Below are 15,465 nucleotides of genomic sequence, written 5' to 3'. Positions count from 1 at the left end.
TACACAAAGGGATGTCACAGCCTGGTGAAAGGGTGATATTGTTGCATGCCTCTGAGACCATGTGTAAGTGAATATCTATGGCAACAGTAACGACACATCGCCGTCAAGGCCTTCTGTCGATCCCACTGAGAAGTCTTCTAAGAGTGGAAGGAAACAAGGCTGGTTTTCTCTCCAGAGGATGACGATGCTGTGGTGCATGTTGATGCTGTTGCTGAATTTTACAGTATTTTGCCTCCCAGTTGTCACTGCATGTTCCCTTATCTTCCTTGCTCTCTCCACCTGCACCCTCATCTCTGAGCATCAGTTGATCAGTGTGTGTGTGATCTGAGCGTATGTGTGTGTTTTTGTGTGTGCGGTCACAGTGTGTGTGTGTACACAGTATCTGAGTTTGTGTGTGTTCAGTATCTGAATTAGTATGTGTGTGCACAGTATCTGAGTGTGTGTGTGTGTGTGTGTGCATACGGAGCAGCAAGGGGAACTGCCCCTCCCTACCTTCTAGCTATGCTCAAACCCTACAACCCAACCCGAGCACACCATTCTGCCACCTTTGGTCTCTTGGCCCTCCAACCCGGGGAGGTCAGCTTCCGGTCAAAGCTCTTCTCTGTCCTAGCACCCCAATGGTGGAACGAGCACCACTTTTCTTGCGCAAACTCTCGCCCTTGTCTTTCCTTACTAGCACTGACTTTGCTGATAGCTACTTAATTGAGGAAACATTTGACTTACTATGACTGTGATATGTGGTTGTCTCACCTAGCTGCCCTACGATGAATGCACTAACTGTAAGTCGCTATGGATAAGAGCTTCTGCTAAATGACTAAAACGTAAAAATGTAAAAATGCGTGCGTGTGAGTTCACCGTCCAAGTGTGTGTGCAGTGTGTGTGTACGTAGTAACTCTGTCTGTGTGTGCTGTGTATTTGTGAATGCAGGCGGAGCCCTCTGCTCCAGTGGGGTTGAGGAGCCTGCCTGTCTCACACTGCGGTTATTGTTCGGGGGACAAGAGCACAATGATGCAATGAGCATCCCTCAAAAAACCTGGCATTTGGAATGACGTGCCACCCACCGTCTCGTGACAGTTAGGGGGGAAATAAAAATAACCTGGCTGGAGGACAATTGGTGCTGCGTCATTTTTATATGGTGTGTAAAGTGGCTTCACAAGTGCCTTCTTCACTGTGGTTTCAAATAGATGATCTCTATAGGAAAAAAGACCATTACTTGGGTGTTTCATGTATTTTGCAGTATGTTTGAAGCACTCTGATTGGCTTATATTTGTTTTTGAGTGTGTTTTCGTTTGCACATTGACTGTTTGAGCATTTCATCTCATGGCCACAGGCAACAAAGAAGTTGCAGACTCCACCTTGAATGGACAAAGGTTCTGTTTAAAGGGAGACACATACCTGCAGCCATCTCAAGAAACAAATACTTTTAATAAACAAAACAATACAAAGAAATAAGATAAAACAAGTTCAACATTTCAAACAAAACAAATATAACACTGAACAGTACAGTACTAGCTATAGCACAAAGGCATAAAAAACAAACAATATTTTTCCTCCCAAACCTTCACAGATTTTCTTAAAAACTTCAAGAAGCAAACACAGACATTGTATAAAAGCATCATACAGTTGAGCAGCCATCCATATCAGAGTATAATTTACAAACTTACTGAAGGATAAATACTTTCGGACCTATTCCTAACTTGAGACGCACACTTACCATCACATCAGTGCATGATTTACATGAAATTCCAAGTTAGTGCAATTCCGAAGTTAGGACTGTGCTCTTTATAAGCGATAAATAACAGTAGAATGAGGTGGGGGGTGAAAGCAGTCCATAAATTCATGGGGAAATCACAAATCATCTATATATGTAATGTATAGTATACCTTATGATAGCTAACGTCCAAATCTGCGTTGGTCTCTTCCTTGTGGTGAATTCTAAAGTACAGCCAAGATAATCTCTGTCAGCAGATATGGCTACATCGGGGCTTGACTGGAAGAACATGGCACCCTATTCACTATGTAGGGAATAGGGTGCCATTTGAGATGCAACCATAATAGACAGCTGTCCTTCATTTCAGCCTCCAGAAGAAGGCAGAGGCTAGCGTGATGTAGCATGTAGCATCAGTAGGGTGCAAACTTCTGTCTGTCGGGTTTCTTGATGCAGTTGGCCGAGGAGATTTTGGCAGTGTAGGCCGCCAGGGTGGCGTGGGAGGGGGCTGCGGTGACAGCGACCTGGGGGGAGGGGCTAGAGAGAGTCAGGAAGGGGACAGACTTGACCCCTAGCAGACTGGAGAAGGGCAGGGCGCCGTAGGGGTGGCCTATGACGGGGGTGGGGGACAGGGCACCCATGGCTGCCAGGGTGGAGGCGGAGTGGGGGGAGGCCGGGGAAGCGGGCTGTGTGAAGGCCATATTGAGGTCAGCCATGTTGGGGGCGGCCATGGACGCTGCCTGGGCCGTGGATTTAGCTGTCTCTAAACTATGGAGAGAGAAGAGTGGCTTACAATACAATACAGTACAATGCAATACAATACAGGTGTATGAATTATCTAAGGGGTTATTACCAGAACAAGAACACAATGACCTCATTACTGCCTATCACCAAGTTATTTAACCTTTAACCTGGACTGTTATGGAAACAGAATTCCCTCTCCCTGCCGAATCCCCTCTTGGTTAGCCTGGATCGCATTGGCCAATGGCCTTACCAGGAGGTGATGAGGTACTGGGCCAGGTTGATGCTGATTGGTGTGCCAGTGATGGTGACGTGCCGGTCACTGGTTCCGTCCAGCTGGCTCCCGATCTTTATCTGAGCCCCCGACACCTGCCTGATCTCATTGATCTTAGTGCCCTGCCGGCCGATGATCGAGCCTATCAGCTGCAAGAGATAGAACAATAGATGGATGGATGGATGGAGGGGTGGAGGGGTGGATGGATGGACAGCTATATCCAGTGGATATCTATTTACGCAGAGATTTGAATCACAAGATTGCGTTCAGATTGCCTAAGAGTTATTTTTTACATTGACATTGTTTTGGGAGTTGTTTCAAGAGTCTCAATATTGCAATACATCAAACAAAGCTAATGTAGGCTATATGATAGTGGTGTTGATGATGGTAACTACTAATAATTATTACAAATGCTAACAATAATTGCGAAAGCTGGTGTTGAAAATGTTATTGTTGGTCTTCTACAGTCTGTGTATGAAATGCACTCCTCTCTAAACATTGTGATCACATTGTTTGTATACAATGGCCCTGTCATCTATCACGCATGTCAAATACACTGTTTTTCCAACCTCTTCCTTAATTGCAGTGCTCCGTGCCCTGGTAAAACAGACAGGGTAGAGAGAGTCTGCATATTTGCCTCTTATTAATCTGAGTAGCTAAAAGGTTATTGATTTCCATTGCCGTGGCAACTTCCCAAACAAATCACTTCCCAAACACGACCAAGAAGAGAAGCATCTCTTGGCTAATGGAAAACGTATTAGGAACATAATTCAAAACATGATCTACAATCCGGACAGTTTGTGTTGTCTCTTTTTGCTGACATTAGTTAATAAGATGCTAACATGAGTTCATATGGCGTCTTAGAAGATGTTAGGTTTGTGTTTCTTGCCGTTAGCGAACAATACATGCTTAGCAGGGCCAAGGCCGGAGGATCATGCTAGGCCTAAGGATCAGAGTCTAGGCCAAGGGTCTAAGCCTGAGTGCAGGGTGTCAGGCCACAGAGGCAAGGCTATGCTGTCAGATATACGGTGAGAGGCCTTGACAGTGATGGAGTACCTCCAGTATGTGTGTGTTGGCAGCTTAATAATGGATGACTGATAGTGGCCCCTGCGCCACACACACACGCACACACACACGTACACTGTTCTCCTGCTCCTGTCCTTCTCTCTGTATTTTACATTCCTTTGCTAAGTCACAGTCCTGTTTCGCAGCATCTGATTGGTCACACAGCGTCCTGGTTGGTCTCCCTGGCTATTCTTGGCACAGCAGATTATTCTGGGAGCAGCTAGCTAGGCACTGGCACAGCCCAGCCAGGCTAAAGAGCAGCCCAGGGAGACAATGAGCACCACTAGCACAGACCTGGGATCAGCGATTTGACCAGTACTCTCCCCTGCTGGGAGGGAGAATCAGTACCTCAGAACAATCCATTCATTCTGAGCAAACCTGAACCAATTCATCCTGATGCTTATAATACATTGATTGTTATAAACAAAGTTCATTGTTAGTATAGGAACACTCCTGTTTAGACCGTTGTAATCCCCAAACAATGTTGAGTAGAAGGCTCGTTTTGAATGTCTGAAGGGCCAATTTCAGAGGTATGTGTAGGAGCTCTAGGGGCTTCCTGATTTAGTGTAGAGCCAGGTAAATACCATGCAGCAAATAGAACATTGTGTACGCTGGTGATTACCAGTGCTAAGCAGGGCATACACAGTACAGTAACACTGCATGCCTCACCTCAACTGTATCACCTCAGCTGCTACTGTGTAACTGGCCTGTATTTTCTGAGAATTCCTGCTGAAGTAGTAATTTGGAAAATGACACAGGAAGAAGGATGTAGTGGGCGAGTCACCATTTTTATCCAGGCTAAATCTTCCCTAGGTAGAAGTACAGTATATTGCTGACTGTGTCTAAGCTCTTCCTCAATGCCTCTCTCTCTGTACCCTAATGGTGCATCTCAATAGTATATGTGGCCTCTTTTCCTCATCTCCTTTTCTTCAGCTGCAGTCTTATGGAAGGGCAGGACAGGGGAAAGCAAATAACTGGTATGTGCACATATTGCTTTCATCTCTTCTGTGTATTCAGATCAGTGCAGATGAAGATAAAAGAAAGCTGATGAGGCGAGGAAAATGTTTCAGACTATTGAGACGGACCCAGCCTAAATCTCCCACTGCAGCTCTAGGAATGGATCTTGAATCCTGCAGTCTTTGGTCTGATTCTGCTATGCCGAGAGAGAGAGAGAGAGAGAGAGAGAGAGAGAGAGAGAGAGAGAGAGAGAGAGAGAGAGAGAGAGAGAGAGAGAGAGAGAGAGCTCAGCCATGTCCTCTCTGGAACAATGGCTGGAGCTTAGACTCGGTTGTCAAAGTCATACACCCCACTCTACAGCACCAGCCATTCCACTGACGGATTGGAAGGTTTGGTATTTAAGGGTTTGCTGGGGGGAACAACTCAGGCATTTTGGTGACGTTGTCCAAGAGTTATGTCTGGTTGGCCATCTTGAACAGGAGAGCTTATTGCATTCTGTCATGTGTGATTCATTTCAAGATTGTAGAGTACATGAAGTCTCTGATCCATTCACATAGTTGGACAGCCAGTGCTAGATCATCACAGAGGGCAATCCGAGTAGTCTTCCTTTCCGAATGTATTCCAGCATCTCCGTCTCTTGCTCTGATTGGAGAGGCATCACATGCGGCGTCTGAGTGAGAGGGAGAGGATCTCTGTCTGTTTTTTATTGGCTGTTTTGACAGCAGAGAGAGAGAGTGTCTAAGTAGGTCAGAGAACATGAGAGGATTTACTGGGTACTCATGGGAGTCACTCCGAGACGCTGCAACTGGAACCCAGACAATAACACTAGGGGATCCATATCGGCTCAAAATCCCAACGACCTTGGGTTAGTCTGGGGTTATAATGACTTGGATAATTAGTATGTTGCCAAGATGCAACCCCTTCTCTCCTTTGAAGTTACCCAAGACCACAGTCTCTCGCCCGCCTTGAGCCCTTGAGCATCTGTCTAGCTGGCGTCACCTGCTTCTATGAGCTGTTATGTGCAATGTGATATTTCTGCTTATGCTGCTGTTTGATGTGTTGTTTGGTATGATGCCTAGAGTAGATTATTCTGGATAACAGCATTCGGGTTGAGGGTAAATTCCATTTAATTTCAGTCAATTTAGGAGATTAATTCAAATTCACATTCAATGATTGAAAAGTGCCAATTATTTTCAATTCGTATTTTTCTAATTTCCTAGAATTTTATTGGAAGTTCAATTCACCTTATGAATATAGACTTAACCCAGAGGATATCTGAAAAAAAGAATTGAAATGTAGAATGTAATATTATGTTAAATTAACTGCTCACATCATTTGGAATAAGGAGCTCCTGCGATGTCTGGGAGTTTGAGTCCATTCCTAGTGAGAGAAAATATGTAACTTAACAAACACTTTCATACAGTCATTCATATATTCATCCATTACATTTGGCTTGCAGTTTAAGAAAACCAGCCACAGGAGGTTGGTATGCACCTTAATTGGGGAGGACGGGAACGTGGTAATGGCTGGAGAGAAATACGTGGTTTCCATGGGTTTGATGCCATCCCATTCACACCGATCCAGCCATTATTATGAGCCGTCCTCCCCAAAGCAGCCTCCACTGAAACCAGCATAATTGACATGCTACATGATAAATACTTTTGGTGGTATAATGGCTAGATGTAGCTAAGCAGCTAATTTCCATTTTTATAGACTTATGTTTAACATGCCACATTTCTCCAGGCTCTCTGATACTGTGGCGGAACACATCATTTCTTATAATAGTTTCGCTTTTCACTGCCAGATATGGAGAGCTGTAGGGAGCTTCCTCTCATCTTCACTGCCACAAGCACATAATCAGCTGGGCTTATGACATGGATCCCTTCACTTAGTGTTGTTGTAACAGGAGATGTTCTATCTCTACTGCTCATCTTTCCCCGCAAACTGTTGATGTTACTGATATTTGGCAGCTGATAGGAAAATATGACTAATAGAATATAAGATCATTACAGTAAGCGTCAAGACAAAATCTAGCTGTAGTGTAGCTAGTGTATCATGTTCACTTTGGAGTATCATCAGCCATCAAGAGAGGACGTCAGGTTCAGTTTCGCTGCATGCTGCCTACGTCTCCTACAGTTAAATGTATTTGATTGCCATTTGGGCTACGTAAAGTAAAGTCATACCAGGTAGAACGGTTGTAGCCTGCTGGCACATGGGACTCTGTTGCATGTTCTGCTGCATGGATAGCTGATGTAGCTTGGCCAACTGAGATACAGGAAGAAAGAGCATATCCAAAATATATGTTAACCTTTTACTGTAGTGGGCTAAATCAGGGTCACACAGAGTGATTCTCGGTAGGCTTACAAAAAAAACGTTTTCACCTCACACACATGGTTATGGGGTTACAAAAAAGAGAACACGTGTACCATGTCAGATATGGAGTTGAAATGTATTCAATTTTGAGTTTGCATCCCAATATTACACTTTATATACTGTATATCACAGAAAACTGAAATATAACAAAACTGTTTGACATAGAAACACCGGATTTTCGGCTGTAAAAAAAAATAAAAATGTTTTATAATATTGCATCCATAAGGCCACTAGGTAATTTGACTGAAGGAAAGGGCTACATAACATTACAGTGGGATAGTTAGGTTACTATATATAACTACTGTATTTATAACCCCACTTACCTCTGTATGTGGAATGCCATATTGGTTTTGTACAGTGTAGGCCTGAAAGAGATCACTCTACATTAGGCAAATGACAGTAAAAAAAAAAAACATTGTTATGCTAATAACCACTTACCAGACAGTGTATATACAGTTGAAGTCGGAAGTTTACATACACTTAGGTTGAAGTCATTAAAATTCGTTTTTCAACCACTCCACAAATGTCTTGTTAACAAACTATAGTTTTGGCAAGTCGGTTAGGACATTTACTTTGTGCATGACACAAGTCATTTATCCAACAATTGTTTACAGACAGATTATTTCACTTATAATGAACTGTATCACAATTCCAGTGGGTCAGAAGTTTACATACACTAAGTTGACTGTGCCTTTAAACAGCTTGGAAAATTCCAGAAAATTATGTCATGGCTTTAGAAGCTTCTGATAGGCTAATTGACATCATTTGAGTCAATTGGAGGTGTACCTGTGGATGTATTTCAAGGCCTACCTTCAAACTCAGTGCCTCTTTGCTTGACATCATGGGAAAATGAAAATAAATCAGCCAAGACCTCAGAAAACAAATTGTAGACCTCCACAAGTCTGGTTCATCCTTGGGAGCAGTTTCCAAACGCCTGGAGGTACCACGTTCATCTGTACAAACAATAGTATGCAAGTATAAACACCATGGGACCACACAGCCGTCGTACCGCTCAGGAAGGAGACGCGTTCTGTCTCCTAGAGATGAACGTACATTGGTGCGAAAAGTGCAAATACATCCCAGAACAACAGCAAAGGACCTTGTGAAGATGCTGGAGGAAACAGGTACAAAAGTATCTATATCCACAGTAAAACGAGTCCTATATCGACATAACCTGAAAGGCCGCTCAGCAAGGAAGAAGCCACTACTCCAAAACCGCCATAAAAAAGCCAGACTACAGTTTGCACCTGCAAATGGGGACAAAGATCGTACTTTTTGGAGAAATGTCCTCTGGTCTGATGAAACAAAAATATAATTGTTTGGCCATAATGACCATTGTTATGTTTGGAGGAAAAAGGGGGAACGTTTGCAAGCCGAAGAACACCATCCCAACCGTGAAGCACGGGGGTGGCAGCATCATGCTGTGGGGGTGCATCCCAACCGTGAAGCACGGGGTGGCAGCATCATGCTGTGGGGGTGCTTTGCTGCAGGACGGACTGGTGCACTTCACAAAATAGATGGCATCATGAGGAAGGAAAATGATGTGGATATATTGAAGCAACATCTCAAGACATCAGTCAGGAAGTTAAAGCTTGGTCGCAAATGGGTCTTCCAAATGGACAATGAACCAAAGCATACTTCCAAAGTTGTGGCAAAATGGCTTAAGGACAACAAAGTCAAGGTATTGGAGTGGCCATCACAAAGCCCTGACCTCAATCCTAAAGAAAATTTGTGGGCAGAACTGAAAAAGCGTGTGAGAGCAAGGAGGCCTACAAACCTGATTTAGTTGCACCAGCTCTGTCAGGAGGAATGGGCCAAAATTCACCCAACTTATTGTGGGAAGCTTGTGGAAGGCTACCCGAAACGTTTGACCCAAGTTAAACAATTTAAAGGCAATGCTACCAAATACTAATTGAGTGTATGTAAACTTCTGACCCACTAGGAATGTGATGAAAGAAATAAACGCTTAAATAAATCATTCTCTCTACTATTATTCTGACATTTCACATTCTTAAAATAAAGTGGTGATCCTAACTGACCTAAGACAAGGAATATTTACTAGGATTAAATGTCAGGAATTGTGAAAAACTGAGTTTAAATGTATTTGGCTAAGGTGTATGTAAACTTCCGACTTCAACTGTATATATGCATCACTGATACAGTGGGGAAAACAAGTTTTTAGTCAGCCACCAATTGTGCAAGTTCTCCCACTTAAAAAGATGAGAGAGGCCTGTAATTTTCATCATAGGTACACGTCAACTATGACAGACAAATTGAGAATAAAAAAATCCAGAAAATCACATTGTAGGATTTTTAATGAATTTATTTGCAAATTATGGTGGAAAATAAGTATTTGGTCACCTACAAACAAGCAAGATTTCTGGCTCTCACAGACCTGTAACTTCTTCTTTAAGAGGCTCCTCTGTCCTCCACTCGTTACCTGTATTAATGGCACCTGTTTGAACTTGTTATCAGTATAAAAGACACCTGTCCACAACCTCAAACAGTCACACTCCAAACTCCACTATGGCCAAGACCAAAGAGCTGTCAAAGGACACCAGAAACAAAATTGTAGACCTGCACCAGGCTGGGAAGACTGAATCTGCAATAGGTAAGCAGCTTGGTTTGAAGAAATCAACTGTGGGAGCAATTATTAGGAAATGGAAGACATACAAGACCACTGATAATCTCCCTCGATCTGGGGCTCCACGCAAGATCTCACCCCGTGGGGTCAAAATGATCACAAGAACGGTGAGCAAAAATCCCAGAACCACACGGGGGGACCTAGTGAATGACCTGCAGAGAGCTGGGACCAAAGTAACAAAGCCTACAATCAGTAACACACTACGCCGCCAGGGACTCAAATCCTGCAGTGCAAGACGTGTCCCCCTGCTTAAGCCAGTACATGTCCAGGCCCGTCTGAAGTTTGCTAGAGTGCATTTGGTTGATCCAGAAGAGGATTGGGATAATGTCATATGGTCAGATGAAACCAAAATATAACTTTTTGGTAAAAACTCAACTCGTCGTGTTTGGAGGACAAAGAATGCTGAGTTGCATCCAAAGAACACCATACCTACTGTGAAGCATGGGGGTGGAAACATCATGCTTTGGGGCTGTTTTTCTGCAAAGGGACCAGGACGACTGATCCGTGTAAAGGAAAGAATGAATGGGGCCATGTATCGTGAGATTTTGAGTGAAAACCTCCTTCCATCAGCAAGGGCATTGAAGATGAAACGTGGCTGGGTCTTTCAGCATGACAATGATCCCAAACACACCGCCCGGGCAACGAAGGAGTGGCTTCGTAAGAAGCATTTCAAGGTCCTGGAGTGGCCTAGCCAGTCTCCAGATCTCAACCCCATTGAAAATCTTTGGAGGGAGTTGAAAGTCCGTGTTGGCCAGCGACAGCCCCAAAACATCACTGCTCTAGAGGAGATCTGCATGGAGGAATGGGCCAAAATACCAGCAACAGTGTGTGAAAACCTTGTGAAGACTTACAGAAAACTTTTGACCAGTGTCATTGCCAACAAAGGGTATATAACAAAGTATTGAGAAACTTTTGTTATTGACCAAATACTTATTTTCCACCATAATTTGCAAATAAATTCATTAAAAATCCTACAATGTGATTTTCTGAAAATAAATATCTCATTTTGTCTGTCATAGTTGACGTGTACCTATGATGAAAATTACAGGCCTCTCTCATCTTTTTAAGTGGGAGAACTTGCACAATTGGTGGCTGACTAAATACTTTTTTCCCCCACTGTATGTTAACATTTATACAGTATACTACATCAACAATGGCTAAGTATGTGGAAGCAAATACAAAAATGCATTTAAATGCATTTGTTGTGTATTGCAGAAAGTGGTTATTGAAGATTATACACTTGCTACAGGAATGTATATCTTGTGGCTCTATTACAGCCTATATAAACCCGTAAAATGCATCCATAATGTCTTCCACAACACAGGTGGCACATAGAAAGTGTTTCCATCATCTTTAATGTGATTGCACATCAGTCCAGATTGGACATCATCAGGGGTCCGCAATCTTCACAGCAGGGTGCCATTTAACCAACCTTCATACTCTGTAATGTGCCTCCTGTAATAACTCTCTCTCTCTCTCTCTCTCTCTCTCTCTCTCTCTCTCTCTCTCTCTCTCTCTCTCTCTCTCTCTCTCTCTCTCTCTCTCTCTCTCTCTCTCTCTCTCTCTCTCTCTCTCTCTCTCTCTCTCTCTCTCTCTCTCTCTCTCTCTCTCTCTCTCTCTCTCTCTCTCTCTCTCTCTCTCTCTCTCTCTCTCTCTCTCTCTCTCTCTCTCTCTCTCATATAAGTCAGGGTGGTGCCCATGTAGCCCCATTGTCAGGCCAGACAGCACTTAGCTAAACTCAATTCTGACCGACGGCAGCGGTCTGGCTAGTAGTACCGCTCCATGGAGAGGTTAGATGCAATCCCCTATTATGCACCAAAACGACAAACACAATCAACTCTAAGCACAGGAAACAATGTCAAATCATTGGTAATACTGTCATATTGTTATCACTAGAAGAGATACAGCAGGATCAATAATCATAATCGACCTGATCTAACTACTGGAAATGTTGTTGTGTTTTTCATAATTGTATGTTCAGCTTTGTATCAGAAGAGCAGCAGGGAGGCTCCCAGAGCCATTCTGAAATAGATTATTACAGTAGCTACTTAAGGTGTGAGAATCACCACAGGCTGTTTCACCTCTCCGATAACATCAGGCCAACAGTGGACATCACCTTCCTTCCTATTTATATTATATTTATGCACAGAGTAGGGCCAGGAGTTAGAAACGTTAGGCCCCTATAGCCTTTGTGATAGCTAGAGTAATACGATAAGGGGGTAATATAAAATGGTTGGTTGAGGGTTAATGGAGTGTATTGTGGTATCTAGTCACAGCAGCTGTCATGTTTGTGATGCTATGTTGGAACAATGGCTGCAGATTAGGCTCAGCTGTTGTTCTAGTATTTCATGCCAATGCTACCCACTTTTTGACATCCCACATCCACTTCCAAAGCCCTCTACCACCCAATCACCCTTCAACAGTTCTACTTAAAGAGAAATTCCATCACTTTTCAACCTCATATTCATTATCTCCAGCACCATATCAGTGTCTACATACAGTGCCTTCAGAAAGTATTTACACTCCTTGGCTTTTTCCACATTTTGTTGTGTTACATCCTGAATTTAAAATGGATTACGTTTATATTTTGGTCACTGGCCTACACACAATACCCCATAATGTCAAAGTGGAATTATGTTCTTTTTTATATATATATTTTTTACAAATGTATTAAAAATGAAAAGCTGAAATGTCTAGAGTCAATAAGTATTCAACCCCTTTGTTATGGCAAGCCTACATAAGTTGAAGAGTAAAAATGTGCATAAAAAGTCACATAATAAGTTGTATGGACTCACTCCGCGTGCAATAATAGTGTTTAACATGATTTTTGAATGACTACCTCATCTCTGTACCCCACACAATTATCTGTAAGGTCCCTCAGTCAAGCAATGAATTTCAAACACAGATTCAACCACAAAGACCAGGGAGGTTTTCCAATGCCTCGCAAAGAAGGGCACCTATTTGTAGATGGGTAAAAAAAAGCAGACATTGCATATCTCTTTGAGCATGGTGAAGTTATTAATTGCATTTTGGATGGTGTATCAATACACCCAGTCACTACTAAGATACAGGCGTCCTTCCTAACTCTGTTGCCGGAGAGGAAGGAAACCGCTCGGGATTTCACCATGATGCCAATGGTGACTTTAAAACAATTACACAGTTTAATGGCTGTGATAGGAGAAAACTGAGGATGGATCAACAACATTGTAGTTACTCCACAATACTAACCTAATTGACAGAGTGAAAGAAGGAACATGCATCTTGTTTACAACAAGGCACTAAAGTAATTCTGCAAAAAATGGAGCAAAGAAATTAACCTTTTTTCCTGAATACAAAGTCTTGTATTTGGGGCAAAACCAATACAACACATTACTGAGTGCCACTCTCCATATTTCAAGCATAGTGGTGGCTGCATCATGCTATGGGCATGCTTATAATCGTTAAGGACTTGGGAGTTTTTCAGAATAAAAAAGAAGCGGACTGGAGTTAAGAACAGACAAAATCCTAGAGGAAAACCAGGTTCAGTCTGCTTTCCACCAGACACTGGTACATGAATTCACCTTTCAGCAGGACAATAACCTAAAACACAAGGCCAAATCTACACTGGAGTTGCTTACCAAAAAGACAGTGAATGTTGCTGAGTGGCAGAGTTACAGTTTTGACTTAAATCTACTTGAAAATCTATGGCAAGATCTGAAAATGGTTGTCTAGCAATGATCAACAACCAATTTGAAATAACTTGAAGAATAAAAAACTAATAATAATATTGTGCAAATGTTGCACAATCCAGGTGTGGAAAGCTCTTAGAGACTTACCCAGAAAGACACAGCTGTAATTGCTGCCAAATGTGCTTCTACAAAGAATTGTCTCAGGGGTGTGAATACTCATGTAAATTTCATTTTCAATACATTTGCAAAACATTCTAAAAACATGTTTTCACTTTGTCATTATGGGGTATTGTGTGTAGATGGGTAAGATAAAAAAAATATATTTAATCCATTCTGAATTCAGGCTGTGGAATAAGTCAAGGCGTATGAATACTTTCTGAAGGCACTGTATGTGTCGTCTGTAGTTATAAAGAAAGGTCCTAAACAGATTTTCTATAGGATTGAGGTCAGGGATTTGTGATGGCCACTCCAATACCTTGACTTTGTTGTCCTTAAGCCATTTTGCCACAACTTTGGAAGTATGCTTGGGGTCATTGTCCATTTGGAAGACCCATTTGCGACCAAGCTTTAACTTCCTGACTGATATCTTGAGATGTTGCTTCAATATATCCACATAATTTTCCTTCCTCATGATGCCATCTATTTTGTGAAGTGCACCAGTCCCTCCTGCAGCAAATCACCCCCACAGCATGATGCTGCCACCCCCGTGCTTCACGGTTGAAATGGTTTTCTTCGGCTTGCAAGCGTCCCCCTTTTCCTCCAAACATAACGATGGTCATTATGGCCAAACAGTTATGTCTTTGTTTCATCAGACCAGAAGACATTTCTCCAAAAAGTACGATCTTTGTCCCCATGTGCAGTTGCAAACTGTAGTCTGGCTTTTTTATGGCGGTTTTGGAGCAATGGCTTCTTCCTTGCTGAGCGGCCTTTCAGGTTATTTCGATATAGGACTCGTTTTACTGTGGATATAGATACTTTGTACCTGTTTCCTCAGCATCTTCACAAGGTCCTTTGATGTTGTTCTGGGATTGATTTGCACTTTTCGCCCCAAAGTATGTTCATCTCTAGGAGACAGAACGTGTCTCCTTCCTGAGCGGTATGACGGCTGCGTGGTCCCATGGTGTTTATACTTGCGTACTATTGTTTGTACAGATGAACGTGGTACCTTCAGGCGTTTGGAAATTGCTCCCAAGGATGAACCAGACTTGTGGAGGTCTACAATTTGTTTCTGAGGTCTTGGCTGATTTCTTTTGATTTTCCCATGATGTCAAGCAAAGAGGCACTGAGTTTGAAGGTAGGCCTTGAAATACATCCACAGGTACACCTCCAATTGACTCAAATGATGTCAGTTAGCTATCAGAAGATTCTATAGCCATGACATAATTTTCTGGAATTTTCCAAGCTGTTTAAAGGCACAGTCAACTTAGTGTATGTAAACTTCTGACCCACTGGAATTGTGATACAGTGAATTATAAGTGAAATAATCTGTCTGTAAACAATTGTTGGAAAAATGACTTTTGTCATGCACAAAGTAGATGTCCTAACCGACTTGTCAAAACTATAGTTTGTTAACAAGAAATTTGTGGAGTGGTTGAAAAACAAGTTTTAGTGACTCCAACCTAAGTGTGTGTAAACTTCCGACTTCAACTGTATACAATGGTATTGTGCTGGATATAATGAAATTGCCCTTTAAGACCACTTTTGAGGTATGAAAATGTTTGAAAAGGTTGACTTTAGAGTGAACTATTCACAGTTAAAGGTGTTGGTGACATCAGATCATCTGACACTCACCTGCTGCAGGTCAAGACCACCCTGGGAGAGAGAGTACAGAGGGTGGGGGGAAAAGTCTGACGCCTCAAACACCTAAACATACACACAGGGAACATACATTATTACTATTATTTACCTTTATTTCACCAGATAATTGTTAGTGAGCTCATTAATTACATACTGTAAACACAGTTTATCTAGGATAAGCTAAGAAGACATACTAATAGTAAAACATAAAAGCTAAAATCATGTAATGAATCAACGA

The 15,465-nt window shown here is 42.3% G+C and overlaps 1 protein-coding gene across 1 annotated transcript in view; it reads right to left on the bottom strand.

Moving 5' to 3' along the window:
• Nucleotides 1-2,121: 2,121 nt before the first annotated feature.
• The window catches only part of LOC311147582 (poly(rC)-binding protein 4-like), a gene marked incomplete at both ends in the record, with an annotated part of 18,972 nt that continues 5,628 nt past the window's right edge, over nucleotides 2,122-15,465 (bottom strand). The window contains 6 exons of the mRNA XM_084184327.1: nucleotides 2,122-2,476; nucleotides 2,703-2,872; nucleotides 6,076-6,125; nucleotides 6,929-7,010; nucleotides 7,442-7,483; nucleotides 15,222-15,293. Coding sequence (XP_084040453.1) covers nucleotides 2,122-2,476; nucleotides 2,703-2,872; nucleotides 6,076-6,125; nucleotides 6,929-7,010; nucleotides 7,442-7,483; nucleotides 15,222-15,293 — 771 coding nt within the window. The remainder of the gene's footprint in view (nucleotides 2,477-2,702; nucleotides 2,873-6,075; nucleotides 6,126-6,928; nucleotides 7,011-7,441; nucleotides 7,484-15,221; nucleotides 15,294-15,465) is intronic.

This window comes from Coregonus lavaretus, assembly GCF_964263955.1.
Source record: "Coregonus lavaretus genome assembly, chromosome: 20".
Classification (NCBI taxonomy): Eukaryota; Metazoa; Chordata; class Actinopteri; order Salmoniformes; family Salmonidae; genus Coregonus; species Coregonus lavaretus.
The sequence above is the reverse complement of the archived record's forward strand: the minus strand, read 5'-3'. Positions and strand labels throughout refer to the sequence as shown.